Genomic DNA, 15,372 nt, shown 5'->3' with positions numbered 1-15,372 from the left:
AAAAAACTACGTGTAGTATACTATACTACTACAGTCATAAAAACTATTCTGAGAATTCGAAAATTTATTCAAAGTGTTTAAAGAGTTTCAGATACACCTAAGCTTCATAAAAGTTTTTTAAACAGCTGTAACCTAGTCTGAATTTATTTTTTTAAAACTAGCCTGTTTAGAATAAAGTTCACAAAACAAAGAAATACCGAAGTTTATTAACAGTGATTAATTATATAAATAAATAAATAAAAAATATTATTCATTCTAAATGGACAATTAAGTTTTTAATCATTTTTAACAAATGTATAAAAATTTGTTAAGCTAATAATGAATAAGAAAAAGTTATTTTTTTTGACCATTATAGCAATTCTTTCTCTGCAATAAAAATATTGCATTTAAAAAGAGCAAATGTGAATTATAAGACGAGCTATTAGAACTATAAAACTTTAGTTTGGAGTTATTGCGAGAAACAAAAAAAATAATAAATCGCTTAAGTCAATTTAACAACGCAGATGATTATTTTTAGTAACTACAGACTGATCAGAAAAAAACTGTTAGGGCAAGTTATAAAGTAGCAAAAGTAATTAAATAAAAAGATACCGTTTAGAATTAAAAACTTAATTAAATAAGTTGTGTTGGGGTTAGTAAAATATTTTGATTATTTCATCAATATCAACAAAAAGTCGTGTTAAGGAAATGTCTAAAGACTATAAAGCCGCATAAACCAAATTAGGACTTAAATCAATTTGTTAAGATGTGAGAACTGATACAACAAATATTGCTTATTTTAAAACTTTTATTACAGGTGGTTTTACTAATTTTGACATTTTAGAAGAATTTCTAGGTTTAGTTCCAATACAAAGCACAACAATAGAAAAAGACATTTTAAAAGCAAAAGTGCAATGCACCAATATAAAGATTTTAAAAGTACAACTTTTGCTTACATTTTTAGTATATAATTAAGTTAAGAGTAAAAAAAAAACTGTCTTAAAAAATATAGAAAAGTTTAAAAAATACTGAAAAACTACTTTAAATATGTTTTTTAATAAAAAAAATTTATATGCTAGATTTTTTGTGTCAAATTGAAATTTCATTACTTTACATGTAAAAATTGTTTAAATTCAAGCTTTTTCCGATAATTCTTGAATTCAAGGCTTTTACAGATCTTTTAAGCATAAATTTTCAAGTTCCAAGCTTTTCCGGGATTTTTTAGCAATACTTATACGTATACAATTAATATTAATAATAGTTCAAATTATATACTACAAGACTTAAATTCTGAAGTATATTTTAATTCAAACCAACACTGTGCATTGAACAAAACATACATCATAATTTTAATTTACCACTCTTTAAAGCAAAAAAGTCAGTCTGAGTGACCAAAACTAGCCTGATATTTTAGCATACAAAAAGCAATTCAAGCCAAAAACTGGAAAATGACTAAATTGGCTTGAGATTTGAAGTCTTCAAATAGTCATAGTCTGAGTGTGTGGCAACTTTTTTTTGTTTATTTGATCGAATTTGAACTACTTTGATTAAAAATGTACATACTTTATAAATTACCATTTCTCAATCTAGTTTGTATTAAATAGGTAGTTCCAAAAAACAGCAACTGTTTACATTAGTATGCAACGTACAAAAATTAACCTATTTTGCCAAAAAACATTGTTCGAAAAATCAAAAAGTATACCTAAAACTTTTTTAATTTATGTCATACATATATTGTTTTAAATGAGTCTTTACACACTTAGATATTGCATGTAGAAATAATAATGTTAGAAAATTATGCATAAACTAAATTTTATCTCGTTAAGTGTTAAATAAAAGGCGGTTTAAAATATGAGCATCTTTGTTCATTGGTGTGGATAGGAATTAATTTAAAATGCAAAGGAAACTTCTAAAAATCCAAAGATGTCAAAACCAAAATAAAATTAACGTTATTTCTTATTATTATTATTGTTATTTTAAATGTTTTTGTGCACACTAGAATATAACATTTAGTAATAAAGCATCTGTTATAGAAACTTAGGTATAAAAAACGTGTAAAAAAAAACTAAACTGTAAAATAATAACATTTTAGTTAATTACTGTGCATTACTTTTGTACAAAACGGAAAACATTTGCGTTTAGTTTTTACCAAATATGTATTATATTACTATCTTACTAATTCTAATTCAAAGCACTTTTTACACTCTTTTTTCAGAAATGATTTGCTGTTATAAGAAGAAAATTAATATGAAATTTAGAAAAAAAAACTTGGTTGAGTGCTAACCTGTCTTTTTCACATTATTAAGCTAAATCAGTAAAATCTTTTAATTGTTTTAAATTGTTATACAGGAACTTAAAACAAAATTAATCAAAAAAAATTAACTTAAAATATATTTTTGCTCAGCAGGCCACTTTTAAATGCTCGCGGGCCGCAAAATTTTTATTTGCGGACCGCATTCCATTCAAAAAACTAACGTGCTCGCGGGCCGCAGATTTACCCTTCGCGGGCCGCAGTTTGCCGACCCCTGTTCTAAGGACATAATCTGAGGCAACGAGAAAATTTTGAAGGCTTTATAGTAGTTCAGTGAGCTTGTTATTGACAAACGTTACATAGGTCGTCCAAAACCAAGCAACACTTTCGTTTACAAAAACAAATTTTGTTTGAGTTTTAGCATTGAAAATAAAATGTTTTTTGTATAATTTAATATTTTTGCTCAAAGTACTTTGTCAAAGCACTAGAATAAAAATAATCAAACCTTATTTCCTTAATTTTTTTACTCGTTTTCATGTCTTGCGTCAGCTTAAGCGCAGTTTTTGTCAAGCTCAGCATAAAAACAAAAAAAAAGTACTAGTTTACGTCCCTAAATATTTTTTTCTATATTTTACTAAAGAGGTCGGCAAACTGCGACCCGTGGAGGACTTTTTAGATAGAAACATTCTTTTTTAAAACAACTAAACAAAATTTCTGGTAAAACTTACAATTAGACAATAAAGTTATTTATTATATTAACTAGTTCTATACTTTTGTCTTCTGTATTAAACTTGTAGTTTTAAACAAAAAATTTTATAACTTTTCTATAAAGTGTGGTTGGCGAGTAATCTTTCGGGGAAAACTGGCCCGAGACTTATAAAATGCTCTCAGTCCCTGATAAATTATTTCCAGTTTTTTTTTATTAGTAAAAAAAAGTGAAATGTATAAGGATAAGCTTTGCAAACTATTCTTTAAATTTAGTACTGATATGCTGTATTAACAAACATGTTAAAACCAGTTTGTTAAATAAGTTTTGGTGGGAAAACTAACTTTTGTGTAATGTGTTGTGATGCAAACATAAACTAATATAAGTTAACTTTTCTCTCTTTTACTCAGAAAATGATGGATTTTTTATCCATTGTCAACCACTTTAACTCACAAACAGCTTGCAATGAATTAAAAGATTTTTAAAAGCAATACAGCATCCTTTCAATAGTTTTAAGCTATTGAAAACATTTATTTTGTCTCAAGTTTAATTTTCTACAAAAAAATTAATAAGCAAACTTGTATAGTGAAATACCTGAAAGTAATTCAGAAAACCTAAAGAAGTTTCCAACAACCTGGCAACTTGTTTAATTTTTTTTTGTATAAAAACATCAGAACTCACTCTCCCCTCTGCAACAATAAAGGTATTCTGAAGGTCAAGCAAGTGAGTTTGAGCTCATCATGTTTTATTCTACCTGCCCTACCTTTAAATTTATCAAGAAAACAAATTTAACTTTTAAATAAAAATAAACCTATCTATAAACCAAAAAAAAGTAGAAATTTCATTTTTAACTAATCAAAATAAAAATAAAAACTAATCCTATCACTTTAATTAAAAAAAAACCCTGGTTAGACATTGTTTGGCAAACACTCACAAGGTTAAGATCTTGTCACCAAAAACCACAAAGTGTGGGAAAATCATGAAGCTCAAATCCCCAAGTAAGTATCTGCTGACACTACAACAAAAAACACATTAACGATCCAATCATGTGATAACTGCTACTAGTGTGAACTCACAATCATCTGTTGCAAACTCAAATAAACCATTATATAATTGTAAGTATTTAGTTCTATAAAAAAAACTAGAATTAATAAATGCTTTAAGTAGGATAAAAGAGATACTGTTTGTATTCAAAAAATAAAACATGTATTAATAACAAAGTCAATAAAATAATAAGTATTACATAAATTTGTTAGTATTAACTTGACATGAAACTCAAAAAATAATAAATTTTTGTTAACCTTATACTTTTACCTCTATTTTCTAAAAAATAAAAATAAATGTATAAAATGAACTATCTCAAATCTAACACAGCAACAAAAAGATAACAAATAAAAAAAATAGAATTTATAACAATCACTCTTTCAATACCAGGACATTCATGAAATAAGACCCACACATCACAATCTGATGCCCATATAACATCAATCAAATTTCAACACAAACAAAACATACATGCAGAAGCACTCTAGATCTACTCCTTGAAGTAATTTAACAAAAAGTTTTTATATCTAAATTTAAAATAATCTTTTTCAAGCTTTTAAATGTTTAAGGGACACTAGACCAAAACTTGGGACCCAAATACCTAAAGCTGTTTAGGCCAAGTCTTGTTTTATGTCCTATGGTTAAAACTTTTGAAAACTTGTATACCTCTTTAAGATCACTTAAACATTAATTTCAAGTCCATCACAGAAGAGCTTGTGAAAATGTAAGTAATAATAATATTACTATAGATAAAATATTATTAAACTGAGAAGTATTATTTTAATAGATTTATACTTAAATAAAGCAAAATATTTAACTTAATTAAGATTTTTAGTAATACTTAATTTATCAAATAAATCTTTTTTTTTCAATGGTTTTAATCATCTTTTGATATACTGTTAAGACACAAAAGGGGAGGGTCCATTTTATAATATAAACTTTAGATGGTTTTTGAGAATATAAGATCTTGAATAACTTTTGACTATTTGTGAATTTTCAAATAAGCAGGGTTGACAAAAAACCTGGAATTTGACAATTTAAGCTAAAAAACCTGGAAAAACCTAGAATCTGAGAAATTTGTAAAAAAAATCTGGAATTTTGAACAAAATCACTAAAAAAACCTAGATCTTTTAACAATTTTAGCATGCTAAGTAGTAAAATTTGATTAGACACAAAAAATCTACCATATAGATAAAAAATTTCTGTCATCATCAAAATTTTTTTATTAAAAAACACCTTTAAAGTAGCTTTAAAGTATCTTTTCAATGTTTTTACACTATTTAACACAGTTTCTTACCTTAAACTTAACTTTAAACTAAAAGTAGACCCAAAAATGTTTATTTGAACTTACAAAACCTGGAGAAATTTTGCTGAATACATTTGGCAACCCTGAACAAGTTTCAACAAAAAACACATTGAAGAGAGTTTTTTATATGACAGTTCACAAGAACTTGAAAATTTATTGTAAGCAAGTTAAAACTTCCAAGACATATACCTTGCCCGATTTTTAAACAAAATAATGTAATATCAAATTAAGCTGTATTCGGATCAAAGCAAAATCCGCTTATCTTTTTTTTTTTCAGGGTTGCCACAAGGTCAGGAAATTTGACAAAAAAAAAGTCAGATTTTGTCAGTTTGAATTTACAAAATTCCTTATTTTTAAACCCTTCACATGGTAAAAAATTAATTAAAAATCCTTTAAAGTCAGACAAAAATTTCAAAATTTTCCTAGAAATTTACAAAATTATTTAATTTCCAATGCCTTCATCTGATATAAATTAATAAAATATCCTTTATAAAACTGCAAAACTTTTCTTTTAAAATATTGAACAACTACCCTACCTGAACAAACAGTTTTTGTAAACTTTTTATTATTGATGATCTGTAGCAAGGGCACTTCCATAGTGGAACTGTGATATATATAAAAGTTTATCTAACATAATTTTATAATTAGAGTGTTTTTGTTTAAGTTTATAATTGAGGCAGCAAAGTTAAAGGTAAAAATAAATGAGTGCAAAAAGAATTGAAATGAAGCCAACAAATTGTGGCTAGATTTAGAGAAAAGATTCTCTTTAACAAGTGTAACAAGGCAAATGGTTTTAACTGCCAAGAAAATGAAGCCGGATGCAGACCAGATGAAGAAAATTATTAGATAAAGAGGTTAAAGTGCTAATAAAGAAACGGAGAAAATAAATTTTGGTACATATAAAAAAAAACGGTGTTTGATTAAATTCTATATTCTTTTAAAATTTGAATTGTAAAAGTTTGTTATTGTTTTAAAGTTTAAGTTTTGAAAGTTTGTTATTAATTTAAGGTTAATTGTAGAAATTTCTTATATGTTGTTTTGTTTATTTAGATACATTTATGTTGGGAAATGCCAAAAAATTGTGTCTTTTTTCAGAGTAAATTTTTTTAGAGTTTATATGGTAATAATACAAGTATTTTGCTGGTAGAGCTGTTTATTGCAAATACATCAATCATACACAGATGGTTCAAGTGATGTAATGGAAGTTGGATGATTGAATTCAGCTAAAAAACTGTTGTTTTAACCTGTATTAATATTAGATTAAAAGCTTTATATAGTTTTAAGTGTTAAATTATGTATTTTAGAGTAAGTAAGAGTTTGATTTAGAAAAGTCAGGAAAGTTTTATTAAAAAGTCAGAAAATTTTTCTCAGCTTGATCTGTGGCAACCCTGTACATTTTCTAACAAACTATTATTTGATTCTTATGGATACATGATCTCTTACATCACTGCTGAACAGCAGAAAACTCAACATCTTTTATACAAAAATTTAGTGATAGCTAAATGTATCATGGTTTTCTATCTTACCATCATGTACATAACTTTCACTTTTTGTATTTATATTTTTTTACTATGAGTAAACATTCATGGTTTTAAGTTACTTTTTGATCAAAAAGTTTTTTTTTGCCACTATGCACACAGAAGTTTTTGTAAATTACAGATTTATTAAATGACATGTACATAAAATTTTTTACTGAATTAAAAGTCTTTAGTAAGTACTTAAAAAAAAATTTTTAGACCCAAACTTGTTATTAGTAATTAAAATGTTTGATAAACTAAAAGAGCTTTTAGACAATAGCATGGTTGTCATTTTATAAGATTCTTTTGAATTTTTGGATAGTTTTGAAAGGTTGTCATAAGAAAAAGAGCTAGTTGATTGTGCAAGTCATAAATTAAATATTTAACCTGTTGTTTTCTTTTACTTTTTAAAGGTTTTATTGTTTTGTAAGTTGTTTATCAGCTTGAGTTTTGTTCATTCCAGTTTCAACAACTTTATTTGTTTGATTAGTTTGAGAGACTTGCTAAAAAATAAGTATTCAGTAAAAAAATATAATTTAACAAGTGAAAATTCAAACAAAACTCCAATTTTGAAATCCATCTATAAAATATGATACTGTTAAACTTGAAAGAAACTTATAGTCGCTTATAAGTTCTTGTGAGTCTTTTTTATGCAAATATTGTTAGTTTTGTGACTTTTTGTTAAATAAAATTTAATTACATAAGCTTTCTTGTATTAGATTAAGTGCTATACTTCAAATGGTTTGTTAACTTGAATTTAACAAACTTCTTACTGTTTCTATCATTTTAAGTTAAATCAGCTATAAGAACTTAAATTAAAACTATTATTAAAAGTTGCTATTATTTTTTCAAATGCTTCTGTTGTTCGAAACATACATTGCACTAAAACAATAATACTTTCTTTAATCACCAGTTTATCAATCCTTAGTAAAAAATAAAATCCTTTAATTTATTTCTTTGTTTAAAACACTAACATAGGGTGTTGAAATTATTTCATAAAAGTTTTAATAAATAGATATTTGTAAAAGATTTTGCTTTAGATAACAGAATGGTTATAAACAGACTGATCATAGTTCTTCTAAAGATCAAGATTCTTTGCAGTATTAATAAAAAAATAGTTATTTAAGGTACAAAATCAGTTTCATGTATGATGGTTTTTAAATTCAACAAATGTTTTTTGTTTAATTGCTTATTTTTTCTTTAATTTGTGATTAAGCGTGTGAACTTTTTTTTTGAAATAAGCACTTTAAGTTATCTTAGGATTTAAATTAAACTACATTATTGAAGAAACTTTGTAAATTTAAAGATTTTTATGGCAAACAAAAGGAAGCAACAAAGTTCTAATGGAAATAAAACTGTAAAAAAGACAAAAAATTCAAATGAAAAAGAAAATCAATTAAACAAAATGTATGGGATGAACGTTTACAGTCATATTGGAAAATTTTACGAGTTTTGTAAAATTCATAGTCCAGATTCACCAAAAAGTTAATTATCATTTAATTAATTTAAGAACAGATTTACAATTTAAAATAAAACTATTCTAACAAGCTGATTACAAGTTTCAATTTATTTTATCTTTCAGAAGTTACTTATGCTCCACTTAAAAGAAATTTTTTTTATTGTTTTTATAACAAAACATATTTTTTTATACTGGCAAGTAAAATAATAAAATACAGTTTATCCTTAACGCACTACTTTTTTGTAATTTTTTTGTTTTTTTATGTATGTGAATAAAGTCTAACTCAAGTAGCCATCTAAAACCTAATTTCCTACAGAAGCTCTGACATGTCTCAGCCTTCAGTTGGTCGGTCCTTTCGAGCATTTGTCCGCTTCAATCACGGATGAGCAGCTTTTGAAACCTGCCTGCCACCACCACATAAGGTGGAGAAGTTACTACAATCCGCCCGAGTGCCTAACTCTTTTGATGGGAAGAGAAGACCACTTCATGCTGATGACCGATGATCCCAGAGACACGTGAGTGAAACAGCTATAATTAAAAAAGTTGAAAATTTATTTTTGAAACTTATGTTATGTTTAATTGTGATATTTAGAGGTAGAAAAGCTTTTGAACTAGCATTATGAAGCATAAACTTACCAAGAATTAAAATTTTAGTTGAGCAAATGGAAAAGTATGTGATGTGTAAATTTTTTTTTTGAACTTAATTTTAACAGAACAGAATCAATAATTGTTTCTGGCAACGGAAAATCCTGCAAGCTAAAAATGTGTGGTGACAATCTCTTCTCTTGTGTCAGGTAAGTTTGTGTAAAGAATTTTGAAGTGTTGTATTTTTTTCAATGGAAATCTTTTGCGCTAAAAACTTCAGCGTTCATGTTTTAGAGAATGTTTAATTATTTTTATATAAATTGATAATAATATCTTTGAAATATATATATATATATATATATATATATATATATTTCAAATAAGTAAATAAGTAAACAAAACAGCTGTAGTGTTAAGAAAAAAATACTGTTAGTCTTTTTGTTAAATGAAAAATTATTTTATTTTCAAAAATCTTTTCATTTTGGAATATTTTGTTAATAGTATTTACTTTTAGTTTTGTTTTATACCCTTTTTTATCCATTCATGTCTTGTTTACTACATTTAATTTACTAAAATAGGTTAATAATAACCTCTAAAGTCTAATATATAATATTATAGCTTAAGGGTATATGGGAGGAGGTCAAACATTTTTTTATACTAAATTTATCATTGTTTTTTATCTTTTAAAGCTAAAAGTATAAGCTCAATGTCAGTTTTTATCAAGTATAGAAATTTAATTAGTTTTTAAAATAAAAGTGTTTTGAAAACAATTCTATATGAACGTATGGACCCCAATTTGTTTGTTGAATTGTCAATTTTCTTGGAAATTAAAAAAAATCTCTAAAAATTTATCGTTTCCTTCATTTTTCAGCTAGAGACCTTAAAATTTAAGGAAATGTTCCTTTTATAGTTTAGAAGACTTTAAATGATGCAGTTTTAAAAATGTTTAAAAACATGTTTTAGATAAAAAAACAAACAAAAATGTTTTTTTTTTAAGTTTTTATTTCAAATTTTTTTTTTTGCATTCCATCGTTTTAAATATTAAAGCTGGACTTTCTGTTAAAAATTTGAAGAAGAATTTTAAAAAATTCAAAAGAAAACAGATTTGAAGTAAAATTGTCTGTATTTTTTCCCTTTCTTGTTTGTGACTTCAATTAGAAATTTATTGGGCACACTGAATTTGATTGCTTATATATCAAAAACTACTTTAAATTTTTAAGCGGCCAAAATGTCTTATTGATTTCAATTACAACTCTACAAATTATGATCAACTTGTAAAAAACAAGGTACCTATGCCCTTAATCAATCCTTTTTTTTTTCTTATCTAAAGCAATTCTCATATTTCAAAGATATAAAATTGAAATTGTTGATGAGTTTAAGACATAAAAAACATGTAAAAAATTCAATTATTGTTCTTCTACTAATTTTTTTCCTTTTATAAACTACAAAGCTAGTTATTAGTTTTTTTAATAAAATTTAAAAGTAGATTTATATAAGTTATTATGCCTCAAAATTTGATTATTTTAAGTTCTTTTTTTAGTTAGCTAAAGTAAATAGATTTTAGCATAAATTTTAAAATTTACTTTTGGCTAAACTGAGGTTAGGTGCTCTTTTACAAGTTAATCAAGGTTTTAAGATCTTTAGTTAACCAGCAGTTGCTGTTTACCGTTTTTTAAATTCTAACTTTTTTTTGAGATATCAGGGTTAAAGTCTAAGGTTTTTAAAGATTTTTTATAAAAAACCATATCAATTCTGTTGTTTTCAAACTTTTTAATTCAAATTTTCCCTTAACAATAAACATATTGCATATTGTAAAATATAATATATTGCATATTGTAGGAATTATAAAAGTATTAGTTTAATTTATTTTGGCAATACTTTTACCAGTACAACAAGTTTTTTTTTTTAATGCAAGAAATGTATTTCCTGAAAATAAAACTTTAGTTAATCACTTAAAAAGAAGAACATGGTTTTTGGTAATTTGATTAAAAAAGCAGAAACATCAGTAAGAAAAACTTTTTCTAAAATGACTATATGAAAAATATTAATAATTTTTTTGTTCAATATCAAGTATTCTATGTTATGAAGTTAAGCTTTTATAAAAAGATTAATGTTTTTTTTTGTAAAAGCCTTTATTGGACGTACCTCCCTCTAACACCTTAAATAAAATTATTTCTTTTTAATATTTTTTTTTCGAAATAAAGTTATTTACAAAGAAAGTTTGTGTTAAAATAATAAATTTATTATAAAAAAAAAACTAAAAGTTCCTAGTTGATAAATCTAGTTTAATTAGTTTGTAATTTTTTATTTATAAAGCCTAAATTTTATTTATAAGACAAGCTAAAGATTTGTTTCTACACATATAAAAACAACATTTTTATATTTACATAATTGACTGTTTGTCTTGACTTCATTATTCAAATTTTTCTTATATTTTGAGTTTTTATGGGGAGGTTGTTTTGATTATTTAACTTGTTTTTAACCTAGCTGTCATTTGCTTTCTGTACTTAAGCATATTTTTGTATCTATTTATATATTTTTGTATTTTGGTTTCCATATTTTAATTTTAACTATTTTATTATACATAATCCAAACTAATAAATTAAAAAAACAGATTGTTTAATAAATTGACAGTTTATATTTTTTTTCTTCTTGAAAAAAAAAATTAATGTTACGAGTTTGTTTAAATTAAACTTAAAATTTTTGAATTTATGTAGTACTTTTTTTAGTAATAATGAGCAAAATGCTGTTTTGTTTTAAGAAACAACTTCATTCAACTAAAATGCAACTAAAAAAATAAATAATGTTTGGAAAACTTCTGAATATATAGATAATTTTTGATAATGTTCACCTAGAAAAGTAAATAAAAATCTTTTAATTAAATATTAGCCAATTACTAAGAACAACAAAAATTTCAGCAAGATAGTTCTTGATGAATTGAAAAGTTCAAACGCAAAAGTTGCAGAAGTTAAGAAATTGAAAAATGCTTTGAATAAGTTTTGTAATGAGGTTAGTAGTTATTTCAAAGCATAAGTGAATAAAAGCTATTTTTAACAACAATGGTAATTACATTTACATGAACTACTGTTAGTTATGTTGTTTAATTTTCTGAATTTTTCGTTTTTTTATTACATACAATTAATAAATAAGATATAAATGACTGTCTGTTGTTGTCTCTGTTGGCCATCTAAAATGTTACTTAAACTCTTTTTTTTTGTAACAGTTTAAACAAAAAGTTTTAGTACCTTATTAAATGAATAAGTGTAAATTTGTTATTAGTACGTTTAATTAGATTATGTTGCTTATTTATCATTACTTTAGAATTTTATTTTGATAATACTTTAACTGTACAACACGACGTAGATATGACCAATAAATTTACAAAACTTTTGTATCAACAATATATTTATAGTACAATTATTAACCGTAGAATCTTCAAGAAGGACTGAAAATGACTAAATTTGGAAAAAATCTGTATCTGCTTTTGTTACTTGGCCTTTTCTTTGTATTTTTTTAGTTTATTTTAATAGTAACAATCAAGGTTCTCAACTTATAACCAAAGAAAAAATTACAAATATTTCGAATCAATAGTTTATTTGTAGTACAATTTTTCACTAAATCAACAAGATTCATGAAATCCTTAGATAAAATAAATATCTAATACAAGTAGAATTGAATATGTAAATTTTTCTTTGTATAAAATTAAACACTAAATTTTAGTACCTTACTAAATAAATAATTGTAGATTTATTATTCGTATTTTATCTTGTTTATCACTACTTTGCAATCAAATTTTCACTTTTTCTTGACAATCCATCCGCTTTACAATTAGTGATAAAACAAAGAATCAAACAAAATTATTGTTAGGTAAACATGTTGTTGAAGGATGAGTTGCACATAATATTTTTTTTATAGAGTTAAAAACATTATATAATTTTGTATGCTTTCGGAAAATCCCACTTTTTCAAGATTTATGATGAATTAATATTGATTCAATAATCTTCCTTTGTCTCTATTGTTGGCGAAATTTCATATTACTCAAGTATTTCATTTGTAAAAGTTTACATTTTTTAGTACTTTACTAATTAAATGAATGTATGCTCAGTATTTAAAATTATCATTAAGTTAGGATACTTGTAAGTGCTTACTATATATTTTTAAATTTTCTAATATTATCCTATACTTCACTTAATGCATCTATACTCAATTTAAATTTTTACACCTTTCTAAGAATTAATCCTCTGTACAGCACGATATAGATATAACCAGCGATGAGGTGATGAGAAAACGCAAAAACAAATGGCAAGTAAAACTGGCCCACGGAGCAGGCCTGGTGGTTCCCGTACAAGAAGACGAAACTGGCTACAGAACGGTTTTCACCCAATCCGAGATTAGTAGAAACATGAGGTATGTGTTAGTATAAGTTGAAGTGTAAATTTTCTAAATAAAGTTAAACAACATACTAGTACTATGAATGACGAGAGATATTAATTTTTTTTAATATTTAAATTTAATTTTTTAATATTTAGTTCGGAAATTTTGTACGAAAAGTTAAAAGCTTTAATTTTTGATATTTATTTAATTATTTAGAACTATAAATTTAAAAAATAACTTTTATAAATTAATAAAAAAGCTTTGTACTTGTTTTCAGCTTAATACTATTTTGGTACTTTATAGTCTTAGCCTATTTTTTGTAAATGATTTCAAGCTAAAAAAATATATATGAGTTATAAGAATTGTATTTTAGGTAATTGGTATTCTTATATTTGTTTTAGAGTTTGCGCTTGCATACTCAACGCTCTTGTTAAAAGTTTTAATCATAGTAAAACAATATAACTAAAATCGAAGTTTCGGCCGCTCAAACTGGCTCTTTTGCAACTATGGCCGATGCATTTTGAAATGAGAATTTTTGATTTATTTCAGCTTTAATATGTTTATAAATGTATTTTAAAAATTATATATCACATACTAATTACAACAAAACAGGTCGATAGTCAATGCAGATAATGACGATGTTCGGATGAAAAGGTTCGAACGGATAAGCGAGATTTTGAACCATCTTCAGTTTGCAGATGATGAACTCGATTTCGGAGCAAGATTGGAGTTTGGCTTGTCGCTTTTCTTAAATGGAAGCTTGTTAGTTTGTATTTATTAATTATTTTAACTGTTTTATTGTTAGTTTTAATATATTTTTGATTCGTTTTAGTTTTTGTTGGTGTTTTTAGTTAGATGTAGTTTATTATTTAAGTTTTATTTTTATTTATAAAAAAGGTAGTTGATATAACAACTTCACCATTAACAGTTTAGTTCAGGGTTGCCAAAAACCTGGATTCCTGGAAAAAAAGTACAAAAACTGATGGTACAAAAATCACTAAAAATATGGAATTTTAAACAACTTTTACATGTTAAGTAGTAAAATTTCAATTTGACTGAAAAAATTTATCTTTTCGATAGTTTTTTTTTGTCATCATCAAAAGTTTTATAGCTAAAAAACACATTTGAAGAAGCTTTAACATATCTTTTCATAGTCGTTATACTATTTAACACATTTTTTAGCTTAAACTTTATTTTAAATTAAAAATAAACCCTAAAACGTGTAATTTTTAAACTTGGACGAAATTTTGAAAACCTGGATAAAATTTGCCAAAAAAGTTTGGCAATCCTGAAAGTTAAAACCATTAATTAATAATTTTGCAATACTTTTAAAACATTTCCAACAACATCGTAGTATTTTCTTGTAATAATTGCCTATGTTGAGAAATCTCAGCTGATATGAAGTTGTTATTTGCTTTCAGTGGTTTATTAAATAGTTGAACTTAAAACACTTATATATTTTTCAGTCATAAGGGATACCTTATTTAAATTAGTTTTTTTTTGAATTTTAGTATTCAAATTTTAAATAAACTTTATTAAAAATAATTTTTCAATTTAATGATGCAAGTTTAAACAAGAGTTGTTTTATGTTAATATAACTTATGTGGTTTAATATTTTTTTATGAAACTTTTAATATAAATTGTTTCTTACCGTTCTAAGTTTTCTTAAACATTGTCTCTTAGTTAAATGTTACTATTATGAACTGTTCATTGACTATTTATTTTTTAAGTTAAAATAGTTTTAAACAAATATTATTTTTACAGCTACTTTCACAAGATGGCTAGGTCATCATTGAGTCTTGCTTATAACCTACTCAACAGAAATTTGTATTCCGAAATAATACAAGCTCATATTGATGATAGAAACAACAAAAATTTACCTCGGGTGTGATAAATTTTAGTAGATTATTTGATTGCTAACAATTTAAATTTGTAATATTTGAGACAAGTTTTAGTAGATTTTTTTAGTTGCTAACAATTCTAGTTTAATTTTATAGAAACTTTTCTTCTCAAAATAAAGTTTAAACAATTGGAAAAAAAAATTATACTTGATTGTAAAATTGAATATACATGTTCATCAAAAAATTTATTGTAATCTTTACAAGTTAATTAATTTTTTGTTAGTTTGAGAAAACTTAGTCAATTTAAACT

General features: G+C 24.9%; 1 protein-coding gene across 1 annotated transcript; it reads left to right on the top strand.

Annotated features, from left to right (window-relative positions):
* The first annotated feature begins 8,170 nt into the window (after positions 1-8,170).
* Positions 8,171-15,112, top strand: LOC145831932 (histone PARylation factor 1-like). Its single transcript, XM_082939286.1, has 7 exons — positions 8,171-8,287; positions 8,579-8,777; positions 8,976-9,056; positions 11,766-11,856; positions 13,097-13,254; positions 13,834-13,983; positions 14,986-15,112. The coding sequence occupies exons 1-7, from the start codon at positions 8,209-8,211 to the stop codon at positions 15,110-15,112; spliced, it is 885 nt and encodes a 294-aa protein (XP_082795412.1). The 5' UTR covers positions 8,171-8,208.
* The last annotated feature ends 260 nt before the right edge of the window (positions 15,113-15,372 follow it).

This window comes from Thalia democratica, chromosome 3, assembly GCF_965202585.1.
Source record: "Thalia democratica chromosome 3, ktThaDemo2.hap1.1, whole genome shotgun sequence".
Lineage (NCBI taxonomy): Eukaryota > Metazoa > Chordata > Thaliacea > Salpida > Salpidae > Thalia > Thalia democratica.
The sequence above is the reverse complement of the archived record's forward strand: the minus strand, read 5'-3'. Positions and strand labels throughout refer to the sequence as shown.

What these genes read in the sequence shown, in the direction of transcription:
- LOC145831932 (XM_082939286.1), top strand. Translation starts at nt 8,209, where the DNA reads ATGTATGGGATGAACGTTTACAGTCATATTGGAAAATTTTACGAGTTT. An exon ending in GAGATTAGTAGAAACATGAG is followed by an intron (nt 13,255 to 13,833) that starts GTATGTGTTAGT and finishes ACAACAAAACAG; the next exon opens with GTCGATAGTCAATGCAGATA. An exon ending in CTTTTCTTAAATGGAAGCTT is followed by an intron (nt 13,984 to 14,985) that starts GTTAGTTTGTAT and finishes TTATTTTTACAG; the next exon opens with CTACTTTCACAAGATGGCTA.